General features: G+C 43.0%; 1 protein-coding gene across 1 annotated transcript; it reads right to left on the bottom strand.

Annotated features, from left to right (window-relative positions):
* LOC128429201 (ankyrin repeat and sterile alpha motif domain-containing protein 1B) lies at positions 1-27,829 on the bottom strand. The gene is made up of 6 exons (XM_053415478.1): positions 27,695-27,829; positions 13,098-13,178; positions 11,146-11,302; positions 2,239-2,391; positions 206-349; positions 1-6 (listed from the first exon to the last, which is right to left on the bottom strand). Exons 1-6 carry the CDS (start codon positions 27,715-27,717, stop codon positions 1-3), a joined length of 564 nt encoding a protein of 187 aa, XP_053271453.1. The 5' UTR covers positions 27,718-27,829.

A 27,829-nucleotide genomic window follows, 5' to 3' on the forward strand; every position in this document is an offset into this window, starting at 1 on the left:
TCAACCCTTGACAATAAGGTAAAAAGAAATAATTATAAAACTGATATTGTTAGAGCCACTTTCTGCTTAAGAACACCAGCTTACACCAAATGCATTCTTCTTCAAAAATGTAAAAATCTATATTCCTGTTATTCTGTTATATTTATCCATAAAAGACGAGAACAATTCACCAGCAGTTGAAATCTGTAAACTAGCGTTTTCCTACCACACAGTTGACGTCCATGCCGGCATCGAGCAGCGTCTGCACCGTGCTGTGGTGGCCGTTCCGTGCGGCCAGGTGAAGCGGAGTGTGGCGGCGGGTGTGGCAGGTCATGAGGTTGGGGTGAGCGCTCACCAGCATGCGCACCACCTGCACGGAAATATACACAAAGCAACACGGCGATGACAAAACTGCAATACAAGGAGGAACCTGGAAGATGTATTCTACCGACAAAAAAAGAAAGAAGAAACACTGAACAGCAGAGTTTGATTCTAGAGAAAATAGAAACAGTATATGTTCTGCTGATGAATCATCTTGATAAGAGAAATACTTCTGGGAGACGATCCTGCTTCAAAGAGACCATAACCCAGCAAAGCAGTCGTGTACATCTCTGGATTTCCTTGAAATGGTCGGTTTTAGAATGCTTGAGTATGAGAAATTGAATTAAACTGTCCAGCCTGTTATTTACTGCCCCGGCCAAGTAGATTATGTTCTCACCCTTGTTCAGTTGGTTTGTTTGTCCATTACGTGATTGCACAAAAAATATAAAGAGGCAATTTGCAGCAAACTTAATGGAAAGATGGGAAACGGGCCAGGAAAGGATCCATTACATTTTGGCGCAGTTCCAGTTAAAGGGGCAGATCCAGAAATTGATTTGAATTACCTTTCTTAAAATGTAGAAGTATTGAGATCCAGATTCACGCTTCACACTTAATGATGGTGACTGGTTCAAAATTAGAAACAGCTTTTTGATTTATTCTTCTCTCAGTCGATGTTAAATCTTTATTAACTGTAGCAATGTTTCATTAAACTACCTGTCAATCCACTTGACTGTAGTAGGAGGTTGTTTTAAGTCCCGTCAGTGGAGCTACTTTCTTATTTTGATCCTGGATGGTGCTTTTAATAGCTCGGCTCAAAAAGATGAACATCTCTCGAAAGCTTCCTCCTTTCCTGTGTGTGTGTGTGTGTGTGTGTGTGTGTGTGTGTATACTAAACTTTTGCCCTGTGTAAGTTACATCTGCACACAGCAGTAGCTTCCACCACAGGGATTTCCCTTCATTAATATGCAGAGAGAGAAAGAGGGAGAGAGGAATCCGTGCAGCTTTTATAAATTATTCATCCACACTCAGACAAACCTGTATGGCTTGACTGCAATTACTCACTACCTCAGCAGAGAGGACGTGTGTGTGCATGTGAACGTCGGCAGGCGTTTGGAGCAGACTCTTCTCAGTGTGAGTGTGAGTCCTTGTCACCAAAGTAAAGACCCAGTTATAGAAATGTGTGTTTGTATCTGCCTTTCTATTACAGGAAGTGCGTGAGGACGTGTTTTCTTTCTTTTCTCTTATTTCCATAATAATCAGCAGCTTCCCTCGGTGTGGAGCGACTGGTTGACATGCACCGTGGACCTGCTGTCCTGAGGATAATGCAGATGAAGTCGGCAGCTGCTTCTTTTCACCTGCCAGCGACCACGTCCTCCAGGATGCATAATGCATGAAGAGGTCCACACTCGCCCCGTTTTCCTGCCTCCAACGCTTCAGCTTCCAGAACTGACTGTTCACTCGCTGCCTTATATATTATTATATATGATCAGGCTCTTTGACAGGCGCCCCTGTGAGGGGATGACGAGTTCTTCACTTCCTGTCGATGGTTCGGATGCTGCAGTTGATCAGAAGCTTGTTTTTGCAACAACATGCAGTTAGTTTAATCCTTTTGATTCAACCTCAACTGACTTTAGCGTCACACATTTTGTCAGAGGTAGAATTAAATAATCCCAGCATATTAAGCTTCATTAGTGGTGCAGTGCCCTTGCAATGACCAATTCTGTCCTCATCCATTTCAAAGGTTTGAATCATTCCAGGAAATGGAAATTTGAGCTTCTCCCCTCTGGGTCGTATCAAAGATTCAATTTGAACAGGATCAGATATTGTTTTTTTTATCTGTTCTGGTCATCAGGCTGTTACAGGCTCAGGAGCCAGGTGAGGAAGTTATGGGTACTGGAGCGATATTAAACACAATTTAAAAATCAATCCGTTTCTCACCTGAAGTCGTCCGTACAGCGCCGCCAGGTCCAGGGGCGTCTCCTGCTGGCTGTTCCTCATCGTGGGGTCGGTCAGCTCCTGGAGCAGCACTGCAACCACCTCCGAGTGGCCGTACTGGGCCGCACAGTGAAGAGCCGTTTCCCTCTCATGATTCTGTGGACGAACGAAAGGGGGGAAAACACAACATGAGATAAGGAAAGCAGGAGAGGGAAACATGACACAAGATGGATGGGGGGATGTAGGGATGCAGCAGAGCAGGTGAGAGGTAGAAGGAAGATAGGCAGGTGGGGGTAGTGGAGGGGCGGGAGGAGGAGGAGGAGGGAAAAACAGATGATAGAGGTGATGTTTTTGCCAATTTCACAAAGTATAGTTCATTGATCTTGATGAAAAACATCAGGAATGTGTTGGGGACAGATATTTACGAGCGTGTGAAACTCTCTGGATCTAGTAAATGTGGTTTCTTGTTCTCATCACTCCCCCATTATCGTTATGTAATCATCTGTGGGGGTGTGAGGAGGTCGGAGCCAAGACGGCAAACTCAATTCGACTGTCACATTCATGGATTTTGTAAAGTTGTACAAAGTTACAAGCAAAACTCTACCAATTGCATCATAGTCAAGTAGAAAAAATGATTTATCAGAGTAGCCTGAACCTCTACGACGATTAAAAGGTGCCATTTAATTTATCACACCCGGGTCTCACTCTGGCCCTGAGATCTCTGAGATAAGTGTGTGAGTTTCAAAGGTTACTCTGAACTTAGAGAGGAGGCTCTTGTGTACAGAGCGACTTTCAGCCTCTCTGGGGACCCCTGTCAGGGAGAGTACACTACCGGTGGTCCCTGAGGTGCCGCGGCTCTGCAAACAGCCCAGTAATGACTAGGATACTGAGGCAGAGGGACACGCATACAGGAGAGAGAGAGAGAGAGAGAGAGAGAGAGAGAGCAACATGATGGATAACCACAGATAGGGAGTGGAGAGAGATTAACGAGAACTTGAGGCCTGCAGGGATTAAATCTGTATATGTCCCTACACACTTGATAAATGGATGATTTGGCAGCCGTACATCATATAAACTTGAGTGGATGTTCTCTTAAAGGGAATAGCGAAGTTAAAAAGAGGCATTCATGTGAATCTGGAGTTTATCCACGAGGAGGAGGAGGAGGAGGAGGAGACCGTGTGAGAGGAGAGGAGAAAGTCGCAGGCAGGTGGGCGTGCGCTCTATCGGTCAGGCTCAACCCCCATTCATCCAAATATGGTTACTTCTAGTTTCGAAAATCCAAGATGGGGCTGGAGCAAATGCCAAACTTTCAAAAACGGCTGATTACGAACCAATGGGTGACATCACGGTGGGTGTGACCATATATAAAGATGGAGGACACTGGCAGCTGAGGTCTTAAACCCCACCTCCTCCATGTTAGTGACAGGGATATGTATGTTACCAGAAAAGTAGAGGTTAAATATCATTCTAGGATTCTCCTCTCATCACTTGATGTATGTTCAAGTGACATGACTGACGGTTGAGACTGACTCGTGATTGGTCGATTGTACGCATTGACAGGACCTTGACACTGTGGCTCCGCACCAGGGTCACGACTGTGCACACTGGCTCCACATTACATCATCGGAGCAAGATGGCAGCATTTTGCATCTGGGAGAGATGTCGTTCATCTTCATTCATCACTCAGTCTGTGGTCTAAACAGCAGCGTGTCTTTTAAAATACAGATTTTCTGAGAGCGACTCGTGTGTAAAATTCCCTGACACGTTTCCCCCTTCTCCTTCAATCATATTCCCTCAGATTCCCCTGCCTCTCAAACTTCCAACGATCGCGATCCAACACACCGTGAACAGAATGCTCAGATCTCATCTCGCGCCTCCTCTTACACTCCTTCTCCCCAGAGCCACAACCCTCCCTCTCTCCTGGTCGGCTCCCCACCTCACTCAGCGCCTTGCTTTCATTCAGCCCTGCGAGCGGCGAGTGAGAGAGATGAAGAGATACAGAAGGAGCTGCTATATGAAAAAGACACATATATATACACACACACACACACGCTCACACAACATACACGTGATCGAGCTGCGAAAGAAAAAAGAAAAAGATGTGAGCTTTGCTTTCTCGACCAATGGCGTCCCTCGGTTTGCCCCTCGGCTCGCACACCCCTCCGTTCATTGGCGGGTGGAACGTTCCAGAGCCGGTCTGATTGCAGGTCCGCTGTAGTGTAAGCACAATAATCGCACACTGACGCACACTGTAATTCACATGCATCGCAGTGTACCGGTGTAATTGTTGGCTGCATTACGTTTAATAAACTCCACTTGCTCTGCGCCTGTGTGGATTTTCTACTTTATTGTTATTTTCCACTGGAGTGACTCCAGTTCCTGAGGGAGCCTTTAAGTTCTTATCTACTCACTAATGTATACACTGTCTTCCTCACACAATAACATACACACACACACTCCTGCCGAGTCCCAGACACAGAAACACAGGGCAATCCGTCTCCATTTGCTCCTGACAGTATTTGGCAGTGTCTGGAGGATAGGTCCTTCATCTATGATCCCAGGTAAACAACAATATATCAATTACATGTCCTTCTTTAAACATTAATACAAAAACAAAGTCCCCTGACGAACACAAGGAGGAGGAGGAGGTGAAGAGGCAGCGAGACCTGAACTGATGGCATTTTCCAGCCGAGTCCATTACTTTTCAAGACGCCCCAGTCAGAGCATCATCATTTACACTCAAGTCACTGGATGCACAATATGAAGGGGGTGAGATTATGGTTTCCATCGTTACCAGCAGAAATCATCTACAGAGCCCTGTGGTTTTTCCGGGGGGGGGTTGTGTTTTTACCCCCTGTTTGTTTGTTGGTTGTTTGCTTTATAGTTGTGACGCCTTAAAATCATGAATAAATGTTTCTCTCTCTGGGATTTAACTGCAAGTACATGAGTTCAACACTGTGCAGAGCAAATCCAGTACAACCAGTGGATGGTGGCTTTTCCCAGACAGATGTGGCTTCGCTGTTAACACGAATGCACAAACATTCACAACACGTATACATGCAGAGAGATTTGGGAATTCAGCGCTAACAGATGGCAGAAGTTATAACGGGAGCTCCGACTCAAGAGACACATCAAAAAGTTAAAATCTGAATTCCTGGAGTCAAGTAACCTTCTCTCTGATTTCCACCGAGTAGAGTGTTAAAAAAAAGAAAAATAAGGAAACAAGATTAGAACATGTGTTCCACTTTGCTGCTTGTTATGTGCTGCACTTCATTCCAAACATCAACTCTCGAATTATGCAGCATTTGTGTTTTACCAGAGTCAAATTAATGTGTTTGAATAATTCATGGCAGCCTGAGAAGGTCATATTAGCCAGTAATTCACGCTCAAATTAGTTGTGGGAATAGATTTTTTTGTGGTTTTAACAACAATTTAATAATGTTGAAACCTCTGAGATTCGACCCCATCAACTCAACTCCATTGAATCAGTTCAGGAGTGACTGCATTAATTAAGCTCCGGAAAAAGCTACTTGACCAGGTTGATGACGTTGTTTTGTCAACTGCTGTTTTTCAAGCTGGAGAGAACATTTAACATCTTAATGTGAAGACTTTGAAATGATCAGAGAAATGTGACATTTAGAAACATACGAGTCCATGAAACTGAAACTCATTTTGCTCAGGAAAGTCGTGATATGATCGAATGCTCCACGACAGCAGCTGAGCCGACCCTGTGACTACATTTGATCGTTTACATTTATACAACAGACCTTTAAAAATGAGATGATGATGTCTACGTTGTGAATGCAACAAGTAGAAGTAGAATATCTACACATTATAACCAGTGGAACAGAGAATGCAGCTATTGCCTCTGCAGCCTTAAAACGCACAATAACGCTTTGTTGCACTGCACCTCGTGCATGCTGCTCAAGATAAGGAAAATGCAATTCCCTGACGGACAGACGAGTGACAAAGAGGTGAGCAGACACACAAAGTGACGGGACGAGGGAGCTAGAGAAGAAGAGGGGCGAGAGAGAGAGAGGGAAGGGGGAGAAAGAGAGAAAATCCGGCCTCTGTGTTCTCCGAGCCGGGCGATATATTTCCATTACGCTCGCTCTGACAGCTTTCCAATATCATCCAGCACGCGGTGTATTGTTGCTGATTGTGCTCGGAGCAGCAGCCGTCCACTAATGCCACATCAGCCCGGCATGGCAGCACATTATTGACATGCCCGTGCAAATTGGTGTCACATGTCGCTGTTGTACAGTTAATGGTCACAAATATACAGAGAAGAGGAAGAGGTGTAAAAAGCATTGGCTTGTTTGAGCTCTTTTTTAATCAATCCTGCTCCATTAAGGTTTCATAGCCCACCAAGCTCTTCCTCGCGCCTTATGGTCGTCTCACTTGAACCTTTGGCTACACTGCCCCAATTTCTCTATACATATCTAACATTGAGCATAATTTAGTCTTTACAGTGCATTTACCTGCACCCACACACTTGCACACACACACACACACTTCCCATAGTAAACACCATCACTGCCCAAACAAACAGCCTCCATGCAAATAAGCGAGCCTTATCAGACAGGCCGGGGTTGAAATGAAGCCAGGGCGTTGAGGTGCAGAGGTTTTTCTAATTTACTCGAACATACACCGTGTTAATGCTGATGGGCTGATATGTGGGATGAGCCCCGTCTACGTTACAGAATCTCATAATCCCAGCAGCTCAGCTCGCTGCCTGGGGAGAGCTGGGTAAATAAATAGAGGACACACACACGCACGACAAGATGAGACTTTCTGCTCTTGTCTTGTATTAAGAACGGGAATCTTTTGCTGCATTTTTTCTCAGGGTTCTGTGCTCGGCCCAATTTGATTTACCTTATATGTATATATATAAATATATATGCTACCATTAGGAAACATTATCAGGAGACACTGCTGATTTTCTGTGAGAATGTGAGGAAGCCCCCCCATAAGGAAGCATGGGGGGGGAGAAACAGCCCATCCTTCTCTTTATAAAGAATAAGAAATAGAAAAAAGGAGTGGAGGGGGATAGAAAGCCAAGGGGAAGAGATGGAATAAGGAAAAGGAGCAGTTAATTAAGAGTGTGAACATGGAAAGTGAATGAAGCACCCAAGGCCAAGAGGAGTGAAGGAGAGCTGAGGGGATAAGAAAGAGAAAGAGAGAGAGAGAGAGAGAGAGAGAGAGAGAGAGAGATGAAAAAGAAGAAATACTGGAAGCAGATCCTCATATTTTAAAGATCGAACCAGAGAACATTTGGTTTTCCTACTCGATGCAGATTAAAGTGATTAATGACGACTACTCAATAAATCAGGATTTCACCAGCTTTTCACTTTTAATCCTGTAATTCTGATCGTTCACCTCTTCTTTGATCTTCATGTTTAACTGCGAATAAGCAGATAGAAAACCCCTGTGAGTGTTTTTCTGCATGTTCACGTAACACTCAATTAACAACACTCAAACACAATCTGCTCTCAGCTTTACAATAATTACTCCTTGCTGTAGTTTGTTGACTCATGTGGAGATGACTCAGTTTTCTTCTACTGAACTTTAATTTAGAAGTGTCAGGCTGATTAACCATAAGAAAACATCCTATGGCTCAGTGTGTGTGTGTGTGTGTGTGTGTGTGTATGTGTGTGTATATGTGTGTGCGTGTGTGTGTGCGTGTTTTGGCAGCAGCAGGGCCTGGCGGTAGGAGATGTTTGATCAAGGACTTTCCCGGAGCACTTTCTAATGGCAGCATGTGTTCTCCGAGAGGCCACGTTCACATGTAGATCGTCAGGAAACATGTGGTTTCATTTTGGAGTGTGGTAGCAACATGTATACATGGAACTCTACCACAACTGGGAGGTGAACGCACAGCAGCAGAAACACTGGAAGACATTTGTGGAAGCACACAGGTAGCGAGCAACCTCCCGACCTTTCCCTCTTTAGCTTAGTTCACACAGTTTACAGGTTCCCAGAGCCCCGCTGCACCTGGGCCGAGGCCTGTCGGAAGTTTTTAACTGCATGAATGCCACTACACATTATCCTAATATTACTACACATTGAATCATGCATTATCTTCACATGAAACATGATTCATGTGAAGATAATGCAGAGCAAATGTTCACCATCCCTCCAATCTTATCTTTGGCAGTTAATATCCTTTCTTCCCGACAAATGGGAGTTAAAAAGGGGGGAGGAGGACGAGAGGAAGAGAGAGAAAGGAATGATACAATCCTCTGTCGGTGGAAAAGAAAACATTCCTGGCATGTGTCTGCAGCACAGGGGGACATACGTGACCTGGTCATTCACCCACATTCTCTCACAAACAGATGCAGAAGAAGCTCAGAGGTTCCCACACACACAAACACACCCACACAGATCCGCTCGGTTAGTGACCAGTAGTTGTTGCATTGGGAAACATTGAAACATTGAGTGCACCATATAGGGTATAAAATGGCTATCTCACTATAGAGTGCACTGGTGTTTGAATACGGCTAATGGGAAAACCACAAAGAAATTGAGTGTTTATGTCCCATCCACTAACACGGAGGAGCCAGGGTTTATGACGTGTACTGCAGCCAACCAGCAGGGGGCGATAAAGATACGAACTCAGCTTTCTGAGTTGGTCTGTGTTGGAGACGCAGAGAGATGAAAACAAACAACGCCTCAGTCGTCAAAACATTCACTGGCCCTGCAAGCAGAGTGCAATCCTCGGGTAAACAGGCCGTCAATCACTGTCTCGCTAACGCACAAACAACGCACGTAAACATGCACGCACTGTTTGAATAGACAAGCTTCACCTCTCTCACACACACACACACTCCCACAACAAACAAATACAGCTGAGTGAGAACTACTGGGACCAATTAGGCAGTAAAAAGTGGGCTGGAACTGGTTTATCGCAGACTAATAACTCACACTAACCTCAGATAAGACTCGATTGGCTGCAGTGGGGAACCGGCCCACACACACACCTCCTCTTCCTCTCTTTCTATCACTCCCTTTGCTTTTTTTCTTCACGCTCTCTCCCTCATTACAGCTTTTCTGTGGCATCCTCTTGCATTTGTCACCTCGTGCACAAAGGTGAGGATAAATGTTTCTCACGCATTAAAACAAATAAGTGTGCCACCATTGGAGTCGCCCAATAAAACTAGGCAAACAAACACATTCACAGATATATGCACACACACACACACTCCACCTCTGACACACTGAGGCAGGGGGAATATGCAGTCACTGGTTTGCTGCTGTAAGTCTCGATGATGGGTGGGGGCGTGTGCCAGACTCGGTATATCACGCTGACTAATGTATGCAGTGGTGCCTTTTCCTGCAGACAAGACAGTGGTGGGGGGGAATCCGAGCGTATGCATCATGAACACAGAAACACTCTATACAGCTTCCTCTAATATTTATGCCTGCAGCCATGTGAACGACTGAACTCTCACGCTGAAGACACGTGATGACAAAAACGTGCAGCACACAGCTTCATAACAGCAATTTACAATTATACAATTTGAAGTAATCTGTGTGTATTTTACGAATAATAACGTGTGTTTTAATTTCCCAAAACTTAGATTTTGTCGCCTCTGTGGACAAAAGCCATCTCCTGTCGTAAAAACCTGGGTCTGGCAGGATGTGCTTTTGTTTTGAAAGGGTCGGTAAAAAGACAGGGCTGTTTGTAGGATGCATAGTGGTGATGTAATGTATATTTATGTTTCTGAGATAAGAAGATCGTCTCAAGAACTTTAAAGAACAGCCACACATATTTATAAAAATCCAAACTGCTTTAGAAACTGGGTGAAGGAGCCACAGCTTGTGAAACACATCCTTTCCTTCTCTGACCTTTTTTTCTCACCACAACAAATACTGACTCGACATCATTAGACGGTCTAATCCTTAACTTTCTTTGACTGGGAAATTATGCATTCGAGGGAAAAACAAATCTCACCTCCTACACACAAACAGCAGAGAGAGATCTCCTTCTCCAGGGTTTAGTGAAGGACTCGTTAAATTAAACAGAACCAGGACACATGGAGGGATTTACTTTGCACAATTTACCATAACTTAAAGCAGGTGAGGGGAGATTTGCTTATGTGCTTGGAGTGGAATAGCAACCACACCCATTGAGACGCACATTGACTTCAGAGTCAGCACCTACTGTACCTACAGCAGCTTCTCAATCAGCAGCTTCCACTCAGTGTGTTCACTCTGCCTGCACAGCAGCACGCTCGGCTCCATAAATCATTGACGGGGTAGGAAACTCACCCACATTCGGTTCAGGGGGCAAGGGGACACCATTTATCCCGGTGAACAATTAGGCTCCAACAACACAAGAGGCAAGAGATTTGGCAAATGGTGACAAAATGTGCTTATTAAGCTGAGGAAATAACGATCCAATAACCTGGGGGGGGTCGGCTCTGTCGTTGCAGCACCATCAGGACCGGGAATATTGAAAAAGACGTCTTAGTCATTCAAATTTTAGCCAGCACTTCTGATTTAACACCTCATGCACGTCTTGAAGGAGCAGCGTATCAGCGAGCCGTTACATCATCAATATGCTGCGAGCGGGGACGGACGGGGAGAGAGTGAGGGAGGAGGAGGAGGAGGAGGAGGAGGAGAAGAAGAAGGTCATTTTTGCTGATGAGGGATGACAGCAGTGGCAGGCCGAACGCTCGCGGAGCTGAAATCGCTCGACCGGCTATCAGAGAGAGATCAGCAGGGACGCCACGGGATTGGCTCGTTTGGACAGGAGCCATAAAAACGACAGCTTGTGGCAGCGCTGGTATCATTTCACGATGGGAATTATTAAGTCTTATTTTAATGGATGGATATGATAAAAAAACTGGAGTTTAAGGTGGCATTGAAATACGAGGGTGAGGGTGACGGAGAGGCTCCGGTGTTTACCTGCTGGTTGACTCGGCAGGGCGAGGGTCCGTGGTGGATGAGGATTCGGACGATATCATCGTCTCCCTTCCAGGCGGCCAGGTGCAGCGGGAAGCAGCCTTTACTGTCCGAGACGTGTGTGGACGCCTCGAACTGAAGCAGCTTCAGCACCACGTCCCTGAGAGGAGGAGAGGGAGACAGACACAGATCAATAGAGTGGAGAGAACGGAGAGAGAAGACCACAAAGCCCTGGAATCCATTTTTATAGAATATCACATCAGTGTCACATATTTGCACTGAGAACAGAGTTTTAACCCCCTAATTCAAAATATAACAACGTTAACTTGGAACATAAAGTCCTACACAACTTTTATATATTTTATAGTGGACATTTGTTTGAATATTTCAATGGCATTAAACTTCAAATACAAAACTACAGTGTGATCACCTTGTTGATGTCAGTGTTTGTATTTAAAGCAACACTATGAAAGGGATTTAAAGACACCTGTGGGGTAGTAGCCAGTTTACTTTTCAGGGTAAAAGATGGAGGAAATAAGGGGTTAAAGCTGAAATGATCAAGAATTGACAAAACGCCATTGTCTCCTTATTATTTAAGGACAAACATGAAGGGGGGCGGTAGGCGAACAATCAGACAGATGGACAAACAAAGTACTTAATTAATCCCACAGGGAAATTGCAGAGTACGAAGTAATCTCCATTACAACGAATAGATGAGGTGGTAAATCACAGAGCTGCGGTTTGAGCTGGAAACTCATTTAGCAGCTGCTCAACAGTCGTGTCAGTGATAGCGTTTCGTACGAGCGAGCCTCCAGCTGAAGTTGTCACCTCTGTCGGGGGAGGAAAGGTGAAGTGCTTCATTTGCATTGGAAAATGTCAGCAGGGGAAGCTGGGAGGAGGGCAGAGCGTCTCCCGGGAGCAGGGGTGAGGGTGAGCGCAGGCCAGAGGACGCTTAACTAAACTGCTTTGTTAATTTCACTCATTTATTATGATCTCATATAAATTCAATCAGGTTTTTTAAGCAGCAGCTAAACAGCAGACTCGCACCGGGAGGATCTCAGGGTCAAACATGAGAATATGAAACTTTTTAATGTGGTAAAAAGAACTTCTGCACATGAACGATCTAAAAAAAACAATTCACATTCAGCCTGAATAACGAATCTCTGAATACTGCACTTTCTTCCGTCTTTATCTTAATTGCCAGTTCTCTTTTTACTTTCCCACCTCAATGCTAAATCACAGCTCTGCAGCCTTTTATTGTTGGCGGACTAATTTTCACTGTGAGGCTGCAGCTCTGCCTCCCTACAGCGTCTCCTCCTCTCTCCTCTCTCCTCTCTCCTCCCTCCTCCCTCCTCTCCAGTCCATCTGACGGAGGAATGCCACTTAATTGCCACCAAAACACAGGACTAATCCTTTAGTTCCACCAAACTGTGACAGCAGTCAGATTTACAGCTGAGTCACACTGTGTTTCCTCAGTGCTACAGTCACAACAACTCAAAAATAAAGGCACAAAGCCAATCAACAGAAATTCCTTTTTTGAACATGATCTTTTTTAGCTAGTTTTGCTGTTTCGCTTTAGGTTAAGTGAAATACTGGCAGTAATCATATACCTAATAATTCCACAAACATCTGTCTGTCTGTGAAACTGATAAAAGCACAACGTTTGTTTTGTTGCTGCACTGCTTTATATCGAGCTGAATTACATAGCTTTTATTTTGAATATATTTTGATATTTGAGTCAGTTATCAAATAAACACTAAATCTAATAGTTTAGTCTTTTAAACATTTTAGAATTTTATGTTTTTCTTGATTTACTTCTGAATTGTTTCTTGGTCTACATGATCATCTATATATCAACACTCATGACTAGATCCAACATCACAAAAATAAATCACCTGCTCTATAACTGTACATTAGTGTAATGTCTCTTTATAAACACACGTGTGTAGTCTTACCTGTGTCCATTGAGTGAAGCGTGATGTAAAGGTGTGTATCCTGAGCTGTCTGTGCAGTTCACATTCAGGCCCTTCCACATGCTGTGAAGAAACACACACATTAAGAATTAATTTCCAGTTTCTCAAACAAACAACAACAACATCCCTCTATCCTTGCCAGGTGTTTGTTAACATGTTGACTGATAACTCACTGGTTTCCATGTGTCCAGTAAAGTTACATTTTGTGTGTGAGACTCTTCTGGTAAAGTTTCACACACAGTTTGTTTCTTTGCTTCACTCACAAATATGGACATTTTATATTTCATTCCATTGGTTTGTTCAAGTTTGTCACCTGCACTGATTGACAGGAAAGAAGTGACAAACCCCACTCAGCCAATCAGGATCCAGGCTCCTTCGGAAGGTGCCAAGTGATGGATGGTGAAGGGGGGTTTGTGATGTTTAAAGGTTCAGTGTGTAGAATTTAGCGACATCTAGTGGTGAAGTTGCATATTGGAGAATAAAGAGGCCAAAGTTCTCTTCTTGTTTGTTTTCATTTTCCTCTTCAAGGACGTCATTTTGCTTTTTTTGCTTCTTTAGTCATAAGTTCACACAGCAGAATCGCATTTATTTCATTATTTATTCTTTGCTTTATTGTATTTGGGTCCTGAGGCGAGAGATTTTCTCATTTCGGGGCCGCAGCCAGAGAAGTTTAAGGCCTGTTTCATCATCCTGGCAAATATATAAAGCGAGTGAGGTCAACACTTGTTCTGCTGAGCAGGCAAACAGAGCCACACAAAACAGACCCTCATAAGGATCACCAGATACACACAGCCTGGGGGCATACCAGACCCATTACAACACACTCCCGCGTACACACACTATATCACACTCATGCAGCCCAGGGTTTTCCCACTGCTACAATTACATGACCTCTCTATTTCACATTAACTCCAGCACGACCGTCAGAGAGAAGCTCTAATTAGGTAGATTCCAGTCAGAGCAGCTCTGGGCTGAAAATCGGAATCATGCAACTTCCAGAGGCGACTACATCACCTTTTATTTTATTTAAGACAACCCCCATAGTGTTGCGTCTGACAGGAAGAGCACAGGCTCAAATGTGAATGTGTCTCACAGTGTTAATGAAACACATTAGATATGTGGGGCTGCAGGAAACTGAAGATGGACAGGTTTTCAAGACAACGTAGGTTATTGCAATTTTTAATGGATATCTTTTATTTTAGGGAAATGCATTCTTAAAATTGCACATAGATTTATTTGATTGCAAGAATAAGTCTTTCTAGTGATCGATGCACATCTGCACAGGGAAAACTATTTCATTTGTTGAATTCAATTCTGAAATAACTAAAATATCAGAGAATCTGGATTTCTTCACACAAACGTGGACCTCACTCACATCAATTACAAATAAGCTACAAAAGAGTAAACACACACGCACACACAGACACACAAACTCGATGTTACACACAGGTCAGAGGGCAGGAGAGCACAGACAGAGAAACACGGCACAAGCTTCATTCTATTGGGTTGTCTGAACACAATCTGACTCAATATGTGTGTGTGTGCGAGTGCGTGTGCGTGTGTGTGTGTGTGTGTGTGTCTATATCGATCGTACTGCTGACCCCTTTCAGCGCTGACCTGTACGACCAGTAGGAGCGGTTGTTAGCAGCCTGACAGATAACGAAGGGAGAGTCGACGGATAAAATGCCATGGAGGCAAAAAATAAAGACAACAAGGAGCAAATAACACGTCAGTTTCTTCTGCTGCTATTGATATGTGCTTGATATTAATGTTTAAAGTAACACACAAAGGTATAATTCTCGATTTTGAACCGTGACACTGCAAACATCAGAAACATCTGGGTGTCCCCCGCTTGCTTTCCACCAGAGTGAGGCAGCAGAGGAGGCATCACAGACGAGTGCGTCAACCTTGTGTGACTCTGTGCATTTGAATTAACTGCGTCATGTCTGATTCATTCGGACTCGGGCGATAGAGACGATTAAAACATTCCAACCTTTACACAAACATTGAAATATTAAAGTGAGTTCCATTTGCAATTTATTTCTAATTCATTACCTCATTAAATACAGCGTTATTCAACACACTCCCCTTAAGTTGTTTTCTATATCTTATAGTTGTTTGCTGAACCCAACACATACAAACACATTTGCCTTCAAACACCTGCTCACCGATTCATTCAAACTCGACAAAGATTCTTTCAACCTCCGCACAACCTCAAACACAATCCACCTTTCCTACACGACCACAAACGCAGCATATCAACGCACAGCAGTCGCACAACCTTCATAAAAAAAACTGCACAAACAAACATATGTGGCCACTTTGTGAGGGACTGTGTGGACGCTGTTCTCAGTGTGTGAGCCTCACTGTGAGCCTAACAAGGTGTTGTGTTTACAACACCTTTGCCATGTCGTAGAGTGCAGGCTTATGGACGTGTGTGCACTGACACCAGCAGTGGGCGTCAATAAAGGGTGATTTTAACACTTATGCATTTTGTGAATTATTACTTTGAGGAACAAATCAGAAACACAAAACAGTAAGAAATCCAACAAATTTAGAAAATACTTTTGCGTGTATCTGGTGATCGTAACTTTGCATTTAGACACATTTCCATCTTGATAAAGGCAAATTGTTCAATTTAAAATAGTTTAAAAGAACCACTTGAACATAAAATGAGTTCAGAAATCCCAAGTGAGGAACTCGTGGCAGCCTTCACTCTTTTCTTAAAGTCCAGGCCTGAAAAAATCCACTAAATATCAATGCAATCGACTCCAGTATCTGCCGTAGATTTCAAATCTAGAGTAACAAGGATATATTTGTGTTGTGCATGTACCTTGAACCAAAGAGGTTGGATTTCTGACTATTGGATCAGGCTGGGATTATGGGTTTTAATGCCACTGCACAGGTAAACTGTCCTCTACTACTGGTGATAGTCCCACCCTTGTCCTTTAATACTGCTTGTTTTCACTCTCTATTGCACAGTATCCATGAAAAATGAATTAATTCTGTCCACTGCAGCTTTAGTCTTATGTAACAACAACTTGAAAGAGGAGATTCTCTAGAGAAAGACCTGTTTTCTTATCACAGCTCTGATGTCCTGCTCCACCATGTACAAATTCCAACCCTCAGTTTGGTGCCGTGTGGCTTCTCCCTTTGTTTGCCGTGCAGCCAGCGGAGATGAGATAGAATGATGAGGCGACTTGAGATTAGATAATGGAGGAGAGGTGCTGCAGCAGGAATGCAGACTCTCAGTGGATTAGTCAAATATGCAGACGACGTCCCGCCTAATTAACCTCAGGAGCTGCAGCGACGTGAAGGAGGGCTCTGGTTAGAAAAGTCAACTCTCTCCGTGTGTGTGTGTGTGTGTGTGTATGTATGTGTGTGTGTGTGTGTGTGTGTGTGTGTGTGTGTGCAACTTCGATAAAAGTTTTATGTGAAATTCTTTAACTTTGCCTCTTTCCGAGCGTCACGCAACAAAAACCTATCGTGTGTCTTTGCATCAGAGAATTGTGACTTTATCCTTGAACAGACATTTTCTGCCCCTCTGCCCCGTCTACTTCTCTGTTGCCGAGGTCCAAACACTTTTTTTTTTTTTTAAATCAAATTAAAGCACTGAAAAGTAGAGAGGTCAAACATCATGAAAGGCAGCCTGCAGGTAGAGCAGGCTGCCCTGTGTTTGAACCCTTCTTCAGTTACAGCCTGACAGATCCGCCTCACCTTCACAGCACGCTCTCACAACTTCATTTACAACACGACGCCGTTCAGGAAACAGCAACAAGAACAAGCTGCTTTGGTTGTTCCTGTTTCCACAAACGTCTTAACGAGGGAAGCAACATCAGCTTTATTCACATTAGAACTAGAATGGCACTGAGTAGAACATGTAGCTCGGCCGAGGCCCAATCCAGCTGAATAAATGAATTTACTTTAGAGAAACAAATCAACCCACAAGCCAGCAGGGGTGAAAACATAACCTCCCTGATGGAGGTGATAAAACGTTTCACTTCAGAGGGGTTCAAAAAGTTTAAAAAAAATAACGAAATGTGTAAAAAGTTTAGTTCTTCACACTGTATGTCACCGCGGTGGGAAGCAAAACTTCTCTAAAGCTAGAAATAGAAAAAATTGATTTGCGTTGTCACTGAAGCTTAACAGGCTGATGAGTCATGCTTTACAAAAACACCAGGAGGGAGACTGATGCAAAAACATAACCTCAAGAAACTGCATAAAACCCAACTCTCTAAAAGTGAGATTTTTTAATCTGTAATTGACTTGCACTCATTTTGGATGAACACTTCTTATCCAACATTTCAGATCTAAATTCTTCATTTGCTGCCGTTTCTTTCACGATAGATATTTCAGCTGACATCATGTTGCAGCAGTCAAGGCAACATCAAAGCAGAGCATTGTCTTCAAAGGAAAAGGAGCTGAGAAACTGGGAAAACCTTTGTACCCCGGAACCTTTTTAAGATTTCTATTATTTTTTTAGGAGATTTCGAAGAAGACCGACCCAAAAGCTAGGGCTGAAACTCATTCCACCTTATAACATCATCTGTGGCTATTTTTTCAGCCGAAACTGAGAAACACAACAACAGCAATAACTTGACAGGAAATCAAAAAGGGAACCAATATGGAGGCGAGGTGCGTTCGCTATGAGAGCTGATAGCAGCACGGCAGGAAGTGGACCTGCTTCATAACCTGTTGTGAGCAAGAAGCAGAAAAGATACCTGCTGCTTAAGAGACCTGCTGCAGAAACACACACACACACACACACACACACACACACACACACACACACACACACAGACACACACACACACACACACACACACACACACACACACACACACAGACACACAAATACTTTTCTTTGGTGCTGTCGTTTGATGTTTAAACCCTCGCTGTCATGGAGACAATTCATCCTCCATGATGCTTTAGGGCACGAATATACTGCTCTATATTCTAATGTCTCGAGCAGGTGTGCAGGTATGGATAAGATTTGTGTGTCTGTGTGTGTGTGGGTCTGTGTGCGTGTCACAGGTGAGATCAACTCAACCATACAGACAATTATAGTGCAATATGTGTGGAAACTCTCAGAGGACCAATTAAATTTCTGCGGAGAGAGAGAAGAGAAGATCAACGCCTTCTCTCTCTCTCTCCCTCGATTTTCTCCTTCTTCCACCTTCTCCCTCTTTTCCTTCTCGTCCTCTTCTCTATAATTTGCACAAACAAACATGCATGTGTTTGCAGATGAGCACACCGACACGCTTCAAATACAGAGCGATGCAGGAGCCGAAAGAGAGAGTGACGACTTCAAACGCTGCAGAAACAATGAGTTTACATGCTCGCGTATCACAAACCCGGCACTTCAAAGGGTTGCCCGAGCCGTAACTTTGCCTTCGGCTCAGACGCAGTCACACGTCTCCCTGCGTGCACACACGTCTGTGGGCTGAGCAGCGGCTGAACGTCAGGGAAACAACACACTGATGCTAAAATGTCTCAAAAATGTAAAAATTGGATGATTTGATTATGAAATACAGTAGGACTGGGGTATAAAGGGTAAAGTTCACGTTATTATTTATTTAAAGTTTAATATACATGTGACTTTGGTCATGTTGATTTTGAGGGAACTTATATTTGCGATATTTACATTTTTTTTTTTTTTAAATCAACAACAAAACTGTTATCTTAAAATATATATTCAAAAACTTTAAAAATTGATTCTAAACAAATATACAAGCAGAGAATATGTATCAGTATATTGCATTCGTCAATATTGGCTAATTATATAAACCCTGTAGATGTCAGGCTGCGTTATGAACAGACATGTTGTCAGTGAACTCATTTTCACTTCATATTCCCACAACATCGTGGAGAAAATCCCATTCACACCCACGCAGCTCAAACACTGCTGCTGCTTTCAGAGGTGTTTCCTCCTTCTCTCTCTCTCTATCTCTCTCTCCCACTCTCTCTCCCTCCCTCTCGTTCCTCACAGACCTGCCACTCTGTGCTGCTCCACTTCTGCACCAATTACAGTGACGAGTAAATCCACAGCAGGAGAAAATATCAATCGAAGGCCCGGTCTGTCGGAATGAGAAAGTGTCTTACTGATCCTGTGACCATGAGAGAAATTATTACTACACTGGAACACTTACAGGACATGAATACTGAAAGAATAAACGACAAATCGCTCTTTCTTAATTAGGCAACACATCGACATATGACCTGTCTTTAAAAAAACGAGCTGTAACGTCATAATCGAGACTGGCACCTGATTGGTCAGGACCTCATTACCACAGCTCCTCCCCCCAATTGCTACTGCGCAGAATCTGGCTCCAGATGCGCAGGACGGACATTTGTTGCTAGTGTTAGGAAGATGAGACGCGTTGTCCATCTTTATTTAGAGTTAATGTATTAAACCCATACTTATATCTCTAGTTCTGATTGGCTCCCTGTGGAAGATTTTATGCCCCAAAAATGCCAGTTAGATTTTGGTAGAATTTTACTCGTTTGAAATGACAGCACCTCAGAGTTTTCTTGGAATCTACCTATTCATAAAAACAATTCAATCTAACGGACTTCTAATTAGATAATAGACTTCAAAACTACTGAATAATGTCCCAGCTTTTCTCTCTGAGATCTCTCCCTCCTCCTCGTCAGCTCCTGGCAAATCTCTAATTGGCTCAACTTATTCTCGTAAAAGTGCCTCATTTGTTTTTGCGTATTTAGCAAAGTAGGCTAATATTCCACAAAACGGCTCTTTAGCAATTTTGCTCATTTGAATTCGCTGCACAGTGCCGCACCCCCCGCCCCATCCCCACCTCCCCCCACCACGGGACTCCATCCAACTTTCAAATCAGGTCAATAGCTGCTGAAAAACACAGAGTTATAACCAATCGAATAGACAAAGCTTCCTTGTTCCTGACGTCTCAAGTCATTGTTCAGTGCAGATATCAAACCTCAAAATGCAATTTGAGTTTTCAAAAAATAACTATTGAGAAATGATGTTGGACAAAACTGTATTTTGAAAGGCTGCCGCAGGGTTCTAATAATACAGTGTCTGATTTATGTGAACCCTGGAAAACTGCTGCAGGAATCTTCCCCATGTAAGTGGCAGAGGTCTGAAACAAACCAAAAACATGTGCCTCTGTAAAAGATGATACAACAAATAGTTTGTTCAAATATAACTTCCCCCGGGTGACAGCTGAGAGGACGAGCCAAGGGCGCTGCAACATTTGCCAGATCATTTCACTTTTTTTATATATATATATATATACTCTGCAATGTTTTACATCATGAAATATTGAGGTGACATTTACAGTATTTGCATTTCAAAACAAAAGAGCATAAAAATCACTCCTGTTCAAACCCTGTTCAGGAAGCAGGTTGAAAAACTACTTTGATTAAAGCCTCAGATTTGACTGAGGTCCAACGGAAACACATGTGTGGAAGTGAAACAGTGAGGATATGTAAATAAATAAATAAATGCATATCGTTAAATATGCATATAAATAGAGTGTGTATGCATGAATATGCATGGGGGGGGGGCTGTCAGTCAGTTACAAATGGCCTCAAAGGAACAAGCATCAACTGACACGTACAATAGGTGAGGAGGTCACTGGTCATCACAGGAAGTAATTTATCATGAGGTCAAACTGACCCCTCACACAACAGTGGGTCACGGCCACACACACTCACGCACACTCACCCACACACACACGCATGCACGTTTAGTGGTTAAAGGGAGGCTGACCCTGCTCCCTTCACACACACTCACCAATAATTAAAACCAGCCACACGTAATCGATAGGTGCACAACTCCCCACTGGGATTTAGGGAGTCTGTTGATGAAGTTGTTGATCATTGATCATGTTGTTTGTCCACAGGGCGAGAGAGAGAGAGAGAGAGAGAGAGAGAGAGAGAGAGAGAGAGAGAGAGAGAGAGAGACTCAAGAAATACACATGGAATTAGTGGCAACAAACAAAAATCCCATGAGAATGTGTTTTTATGCTGATTCGGTGTTTACTTGAGGCCGTTTTAGAATTACGAGATTAAGACACGAACATGAACTCCAGAAAATTAGGTCTTGGGTTTGCCTTTCACAATAAAGAAGGATATTCTGCTGGTCACACACGTTCAGAAATTACAGAAGAGTTGTTTTTCCTCTTGTTTGTATTCTCACATTCAGCCCCTCCGGAGGATTTCAGGGAAAACGTCCAGAGTTAAATGAATTTCTTTAGAGAATGTTTACAAATGTTGTTGTGTGAAAACTTTGGGGCCTCTGTTGGAGCTGTATGGACGTCAGTGTGATCCCTGGAGCAGCTGAGGCAGTAAATGGGCTGGTTCTCCCTCTACACACTGCACAGTGGAAGACTAATGCCTGCATTTGTCTCCGGGACTCATTTATTCCTGCATCGCCTCACACTTGGCCACAGTGAACACACAAGCACACACTTTACATGGGCGTTCACTGGCGATCGCACAATCTGAGCTTTAACAGACACACGGCTACACAATAACCCCTTTTCATTAAAATACATATATATCACCTTTTATTTCCACTTGAGAGAAAACTAAACATAATGATATTATGGAAACACACAAACCAGATGTCCAGTATCTGTGTGAGAAACCCAGTGTAAGCAGACCCACACGCCCCTGACCTTTGACCTTTGACCTCACATTGATCAGGATTGACAGGGTGCGGCTTATGAAGGAGGACAAATGAGAGGAAGCAAGAGAAAATGGATCTGATGTGACAAAATGCTTATCAGGCAGCACATCAAAGAGGAGGGGAAAAACCGATGAAGAAGAGAAGACAGTTAGAGCGATGGACGGCCGGATGATACCTCGTCTGGAGACAGCTGAATACACTTTCCACTCAAACACACACAGCTTCATTAGAACAGTTTGTCTACTTCCAAGTCTTAAACAATCTGGCAGTTTGTCTCACAGTCCGCAGCCTTAAGTAGAGATGGAAACATGCCTCCTCTGTCCCGAGCTGACTCCCTCACACTCGCATACAGAATCCAGGTTTCATGTGAAAAACACGCGCCTGTGTATTCTCTACAATTAAATGTTTTCTGGCCAACGGGCGATAAATGTCCTGACACCCAGGAGTCCCTCTTAACTTCCAACCTTTTACCGAAGTCAACCTCTGATTAAAGGCTGTGAGAGAGGTCCTGGTAGAAGTGCCCTCGTGTGAATTACAGCTAAAACGGAAATACCACTTGAGACTATAATCTGTCATTGTGGTGATTCAGAACTGGAACAGCTTTCTTTATAGATAGAGTTAAATAACTTTGCTTTAAATGTCTTATATATCTTAAAATGCAAATGCCCCTGCACAATGTCCCACTCAGAACAGTTCTTCATCACAATAATTAAAAGTACATTAATATAAAATACAAGGGATCCTGAACAAAAATGTGTATTTCCATAATTCTGCTGTACAAGGACAAACCTCTGTAAGTATTCCTTAATTTGTTTTCTGTTATCTTGGTGATAAATAGTTTGATAAAAAAATTCTAATGGAAATTTAGAAGCTTAAGTGAATTGGAAGTTTGTATTGAAATTATTTTTGTTAGTGTGTCATCATCACCATAAATGCACAAATTCAGGTGTTACCAATAAAGATAATCTAATTTAATAAGTGTCTGATCAGTGTCAAGTATGATGCTAGCGTCATGTCTTGCTAAATTGTTCCTATCAAATGCTATTTCTATAAGTAGTCTTATCCAAATGTTCCTATATGTTCTTTTTTTCCAACCAAAAGACTTTATCAGACTCTTTCTCGCCCTGGCGCTATAAAGACGATAAGAGAACCCGTCAGTGAGAGAGAGGAGCCAGAAGCCTGAAGGTCAGTCGACAGAACGCTCGCTTCAGAACACAAAGCCAGGCAAACCGGTGGACTCCACAAAAGAGACAAAGATAGCGATGGAGGCAGACGACATTTCCTCCACCCTCTTTAATCCGACTGAGAGACGCAGGAGGTGAAGGAATGGGTGCTGGCTGCTGCTATTGATTGGCGCTGTCACGATCTGGGGAGCTTGAGACAATCTGTGAGTGTGTGTAGAAGCTGTGCGAGTGCGTGTCTTCCCGAGGCAATTCTCCTCACTGTAAGTAAGCGACAGGGAGCTTTAGATCCGCACTTAACAACAGCCGGCCTCGAATGCATCGGGCCGAGCATCGATTGCGCTCAGATCTGTGTGGCGTCGGGGGGGGAAACGTCAGCGTCAGATCTCCATCTCAACAGGGTGAACAATCTACAGAGTGGACTGTAAGAGCAGGTCAATGCTTTTATACTGTAGATCGAATGAGAGGAACTCTTCAGACACATGCACTGTCAAGACCTGTGTGACTGGATACTACTGGCATGAAACACACAACGAGCTAGACAAAGCACTCAGAGGAGCTCAGACCTCCGCCAAGGTCCTACAAGCCCAGACATGACAGATATAGAGAGAGATGGTAATAATATAAAAGAAAAGTGTGATAATGTATTTTTAGTCTTTTATTTCAAAGAGGAATTGCTTGTGCATTTACTCCATATACACTTTATATATTTTTATTCAAACTTAATCCTCTATTGTAATCAATTGTGCTGCTGTTAATGTAATCTTGGAGCAAGTAAGCACAGGAGTTTCCTTTGGGATTATTATATCTATCTATCTTATCTTAAAATGTAACCTTGAGTTTGGGTTAATTTTTCTCAGATTGTTCTGACATTTTATCAACCAAACAAACAACACAATCAAACACAATCATCTCCTGTCCCTCACTGTCCTACATCTCTCTACTATTCAATCAAATGCTTGGGTCTAGAAACTGTCCGAAAATTGAGAAACTGTCCATCATAATTTCCCCGGAGTCCAGATGTCATCCTCGTGTTTCTGGCTCTGTCAGATCAACCGTCTGAAACCCAAATATCTTCAGCTCTGACAAAGACAATCGGCAAATATTTGCAGCAGAGAAACAGGAACCAGGTAATGGTTGGCATTTAAGCTTCAGAAAATTACTTAAATGATTAATCAATCCTTAAAATACTTTGTGGATCAGCTAATCTTTTCAGCTCTTCTACAAAGGGCAGCAGCCGCTTCTCATGTGATGATCGTTAAATGGCGCCATGGCAGGAACAGATGCATTTGTTGATCTTTGTTTTTGTTTTTGTTTGCAGATTTCCCAAAGTGGATTCAGCAACCTTCATCACACTCCTGCCTCTATATCTTCATGTTCCCTACTGGAGGCTCCCTCAGAATGTACAAGATACAGTTATTATTATTATTACAGAGACGTGTGCCTGCATCTCTAAACTGGGTTTAATATTCAAAGGTCTGAGGTCAACTCAACTGGGAAAAATGCATTTTACACAGAGACCATTTCCTTCAAACTACACCATACAAAGTGCTGGGATTCTGTGGTTCAGGCTAAATATCATTTGGCAACTCGTCGGGTTAGAGTAGCAGCCACGCCAAGTCCATCTTCATTACCCACTCTGCCACCAGGAAATTAGCCATGCAGGTGCAATGGAAATCATGATGGAACGAGATCAGTGTGAGGGTTATGATGATGAACAGCAGGGAAGGCACTGGAGGTAAAGTGTTTGAATGCTGCACTTTTATAAGATACAAAGAAACTGCTCCGTCGCTGTGAAACTAAACATTTACATTACTGATCAGTGTCCGTGTTATACTTACAAACTGTTTTATACTTGTTGTGTGACAAAGCATCTGTCCTGGAAAGGTGGTGGATTTTCCTCCGTGCACGTGTGTGTGTTCTTGTGTGTGTGTGTGTGTGTGTGTGTGTGTGTGTGTGTGTGTGTGTGTGTGTGTGTGTACTGTGTCAGGCCAGTAGCAGGGAGCCATTGCTATATAAGGTCTGACAGAGGGTTCTGGTTTATCCAGACCTCTCCATGTTCCTGTCTCTCTCGCTCAGCTTCTCCAAGCTACTAAACAATGAGCGACCGCCCGCATGGAACTCACGTGAGATAAAAATCTGTAAAGTCACGTCAGCTGAGAGACGAGAAATATTAAACAGGAAACTTTAAAAATCACAGTGTAAATTATAAATTTATGGAAAGGCAAATTGTGGAGAAGCTGAGTCATTAATTACAAAACCTTGACCACAATTTAGAAATATTTTAATTAAAATTATTATGTCTGAAAAGGAGGTCACAGTCAACAGAGGGTTTGTTTTTGCAGTTTTTCTTTGGTTCAATGTAATCACTGTTCAGACTTTAAATTCTCTATGTGTGAACCATTCCAGAGGGAATTAAAGGGGTATTTAAGAGTAAAAAAAGAATGGAATGTGCAATATATATAACCTATAACCCAACATATATATATCAAGAGGAACATATGATCTGAAATTCGAAAACATTCACATTCATCTGAAACGCCTGTACAGAACGTGGAAGGGAAATAACAACATCTGCACTTGTTTTCAGTGCAGATGTCCTGGGATGAATTAATGACAACTGCCACTGACAGCAATGCATGTTGGGTAATTTAACACCTGAACCCTTCATATGTCTATCTAGATGTATATATACCTATGATTTATTACATTTTTCTGGAGGAGATTCTGGTGTTGATATGTAGGACAGCTGTATCTCCTCATAGCATGAGAGTATTCCCCCCCGTCCCCCACCCCCCCTGTGAGAGTGTAATAGGCCTGTCAGCAGGTCTGCTACATCCCATTTGACGGCTCAGACCGCAGCAGCATCGCACATCTGCTGCTGCAGGACCACACAGGTAAACACATCTCAGATAGACACACCGAGCGACCGTGCCGAGGGGGTCAGAGCAGATTTGTCAGAATATTCTGCTCTCACCAGATGATTGTTGAGATGATTGACCTGTATCGTCTGTGTCCATCTATCTGTATGGGAACCATGGGGGGGAATAGAAGGCAACCCAAATGATTAAGTATTGAAGTTGACAGGGGCTGTGAGGGACGACTTCTCTCTCTTTCCGTGGTGGTGATGTTAGAAACATGCAAACAAACTAAATGAACTGTATTTCTTTGTGTGCTACAGTGTGTGGACAGAGTAATCCTCTACTGGAACAGTAACTGGGCAGCTCCTCAGATAACACCAGGGCACCGAGCCCAGTGTTGTGTTGTGAGTTTGCAAGAGAAACTGTTTGAAGTGTCGGGCCCATTTGCCGCGATGGAATTTGGTTTTTTTGACTTTCTCCCAAGAAACATGAAAAATAATCCCCTCTTCTCTGAGAACTGCCCAAGCGCAAAGAGCTTTGAAGGAGCATTAAGCTAAACTGTGGCTTTTTATCAACGTCAATCACCAGTAAAACGACTGGGCTCACTGCTCACACACATATTGTGCTCTAACGAAGGGTTGTGTGCCGTTGGACCGAGCCAGAGCTTTCAATGACAGATATAAGAGTTGTATCAATCTTCTCATCTAGCTCTTGGCAAATAAAAATGATAAAAATCTCCCAAACTATCATGCTATTCTTATAAATAGTCAAACAGGAGGGTAGGTGTGATTGCCAGAAGAACTTCGGGACCAGAAATTGAACTAAAAAGGAAAAAACTCATTAGCCCCTCGAGACATTACTATTGATCAACAACCCCATTTACACTCTTTAAATACGGTGGGTTGTTCATTGTATTTGTTCAACCGTATTCAGCGTAACAAGAAAGTTGACATTCATCGACATTGTGAAGTATTTTTCTCTCCGTGTGAAAGGGCAAAAAAAACAGGCCTATTGAATTTTAGTAAAATAGATATTCTCTGCTGCTGATTCTCTAAATGAGGGGAAATGAAACTTGGGCGATCCCTGAGGGGAAACTGGAAGGTCGATAGCCAATACCAGTGCACGGCTTCATCTGTAGGTCAATGGGTCATCGACAGGTTGCAGCTTTCTATGCAGTGCGAGATAAAAACTATATATCAGTTATGAAGATGTTTTCTATAAAAGGAACAGTTTCACATTTTAGCATATTTAAATAAAATTGAACTCGTTTAGGCTTAGCTGAATTAACGCAGGTGTTGCAATTATCCCCTAACGACAGGCACATTTTGAATGGGCATTGTATTGTTAGTTTACCATTTCATGAAATATGCCTTTTTGTTTTCATGCCAAGAATAAGATTGACAACAGTCTCATGTCTGTACAGTGAATATAAAGCTGCGGCCTTAGATCGTTAGCTTAGCATTAAGATTGGAAACAACGGTTAGCAGCTAGCTTTACACCAGTGTTTGAGCTAAGCTAATTTATGCAAGCTACACCTGTTTCCAGTCTTTAAGCTAAGCTATGCTAGCTACACATGATTGCTTTGGGAGACACAGAGCGGGAGCAGCGGCTAATGCTAACGCAGTGCTTTGGCAAACCACAACAACAATCCCTCCGAGTGGAGAGCTAAACATCACGGCTACATGTGGACTTGGTTTTGTCTTGGACCACGATACGGACATTCATACTCTGTCTGAAAATATGATGACTCATCTGTTTGTTTTCACATTATTCATAAGAAATGACACATGGAGGAACAAGTTTCCCACGAGGCCACGGCCAACACTCTATCTGTCCGTCCATCACTCATCACTGGAGACGTCTCACTACCTGAATCTTGACTGTTGAATCATTAGCCGGCTGCTTCCGTCTCAGTCACTTTTTTGTCTTCTCCATTTTTTGCTCTCCACCGTACAAGAAAATTATACATTCCCTTTCACAAGTTCTTTTTCTTTTCCATCTCAG

This window comes from Pleuronectes platessa, chromosome 22, assembly GCF_947347685.1.
Source record: "Pleuronectes platessa chromosome 22, fPlePla1.1, whole genome shotgun sequence".
Lineage (NCBI taxonomy): Eukaryota > Metazoa > Chordata > Actinopteri > Pleuronectiformes > Pleuronectidae > Pleuronectes > Pleuronectes platessa.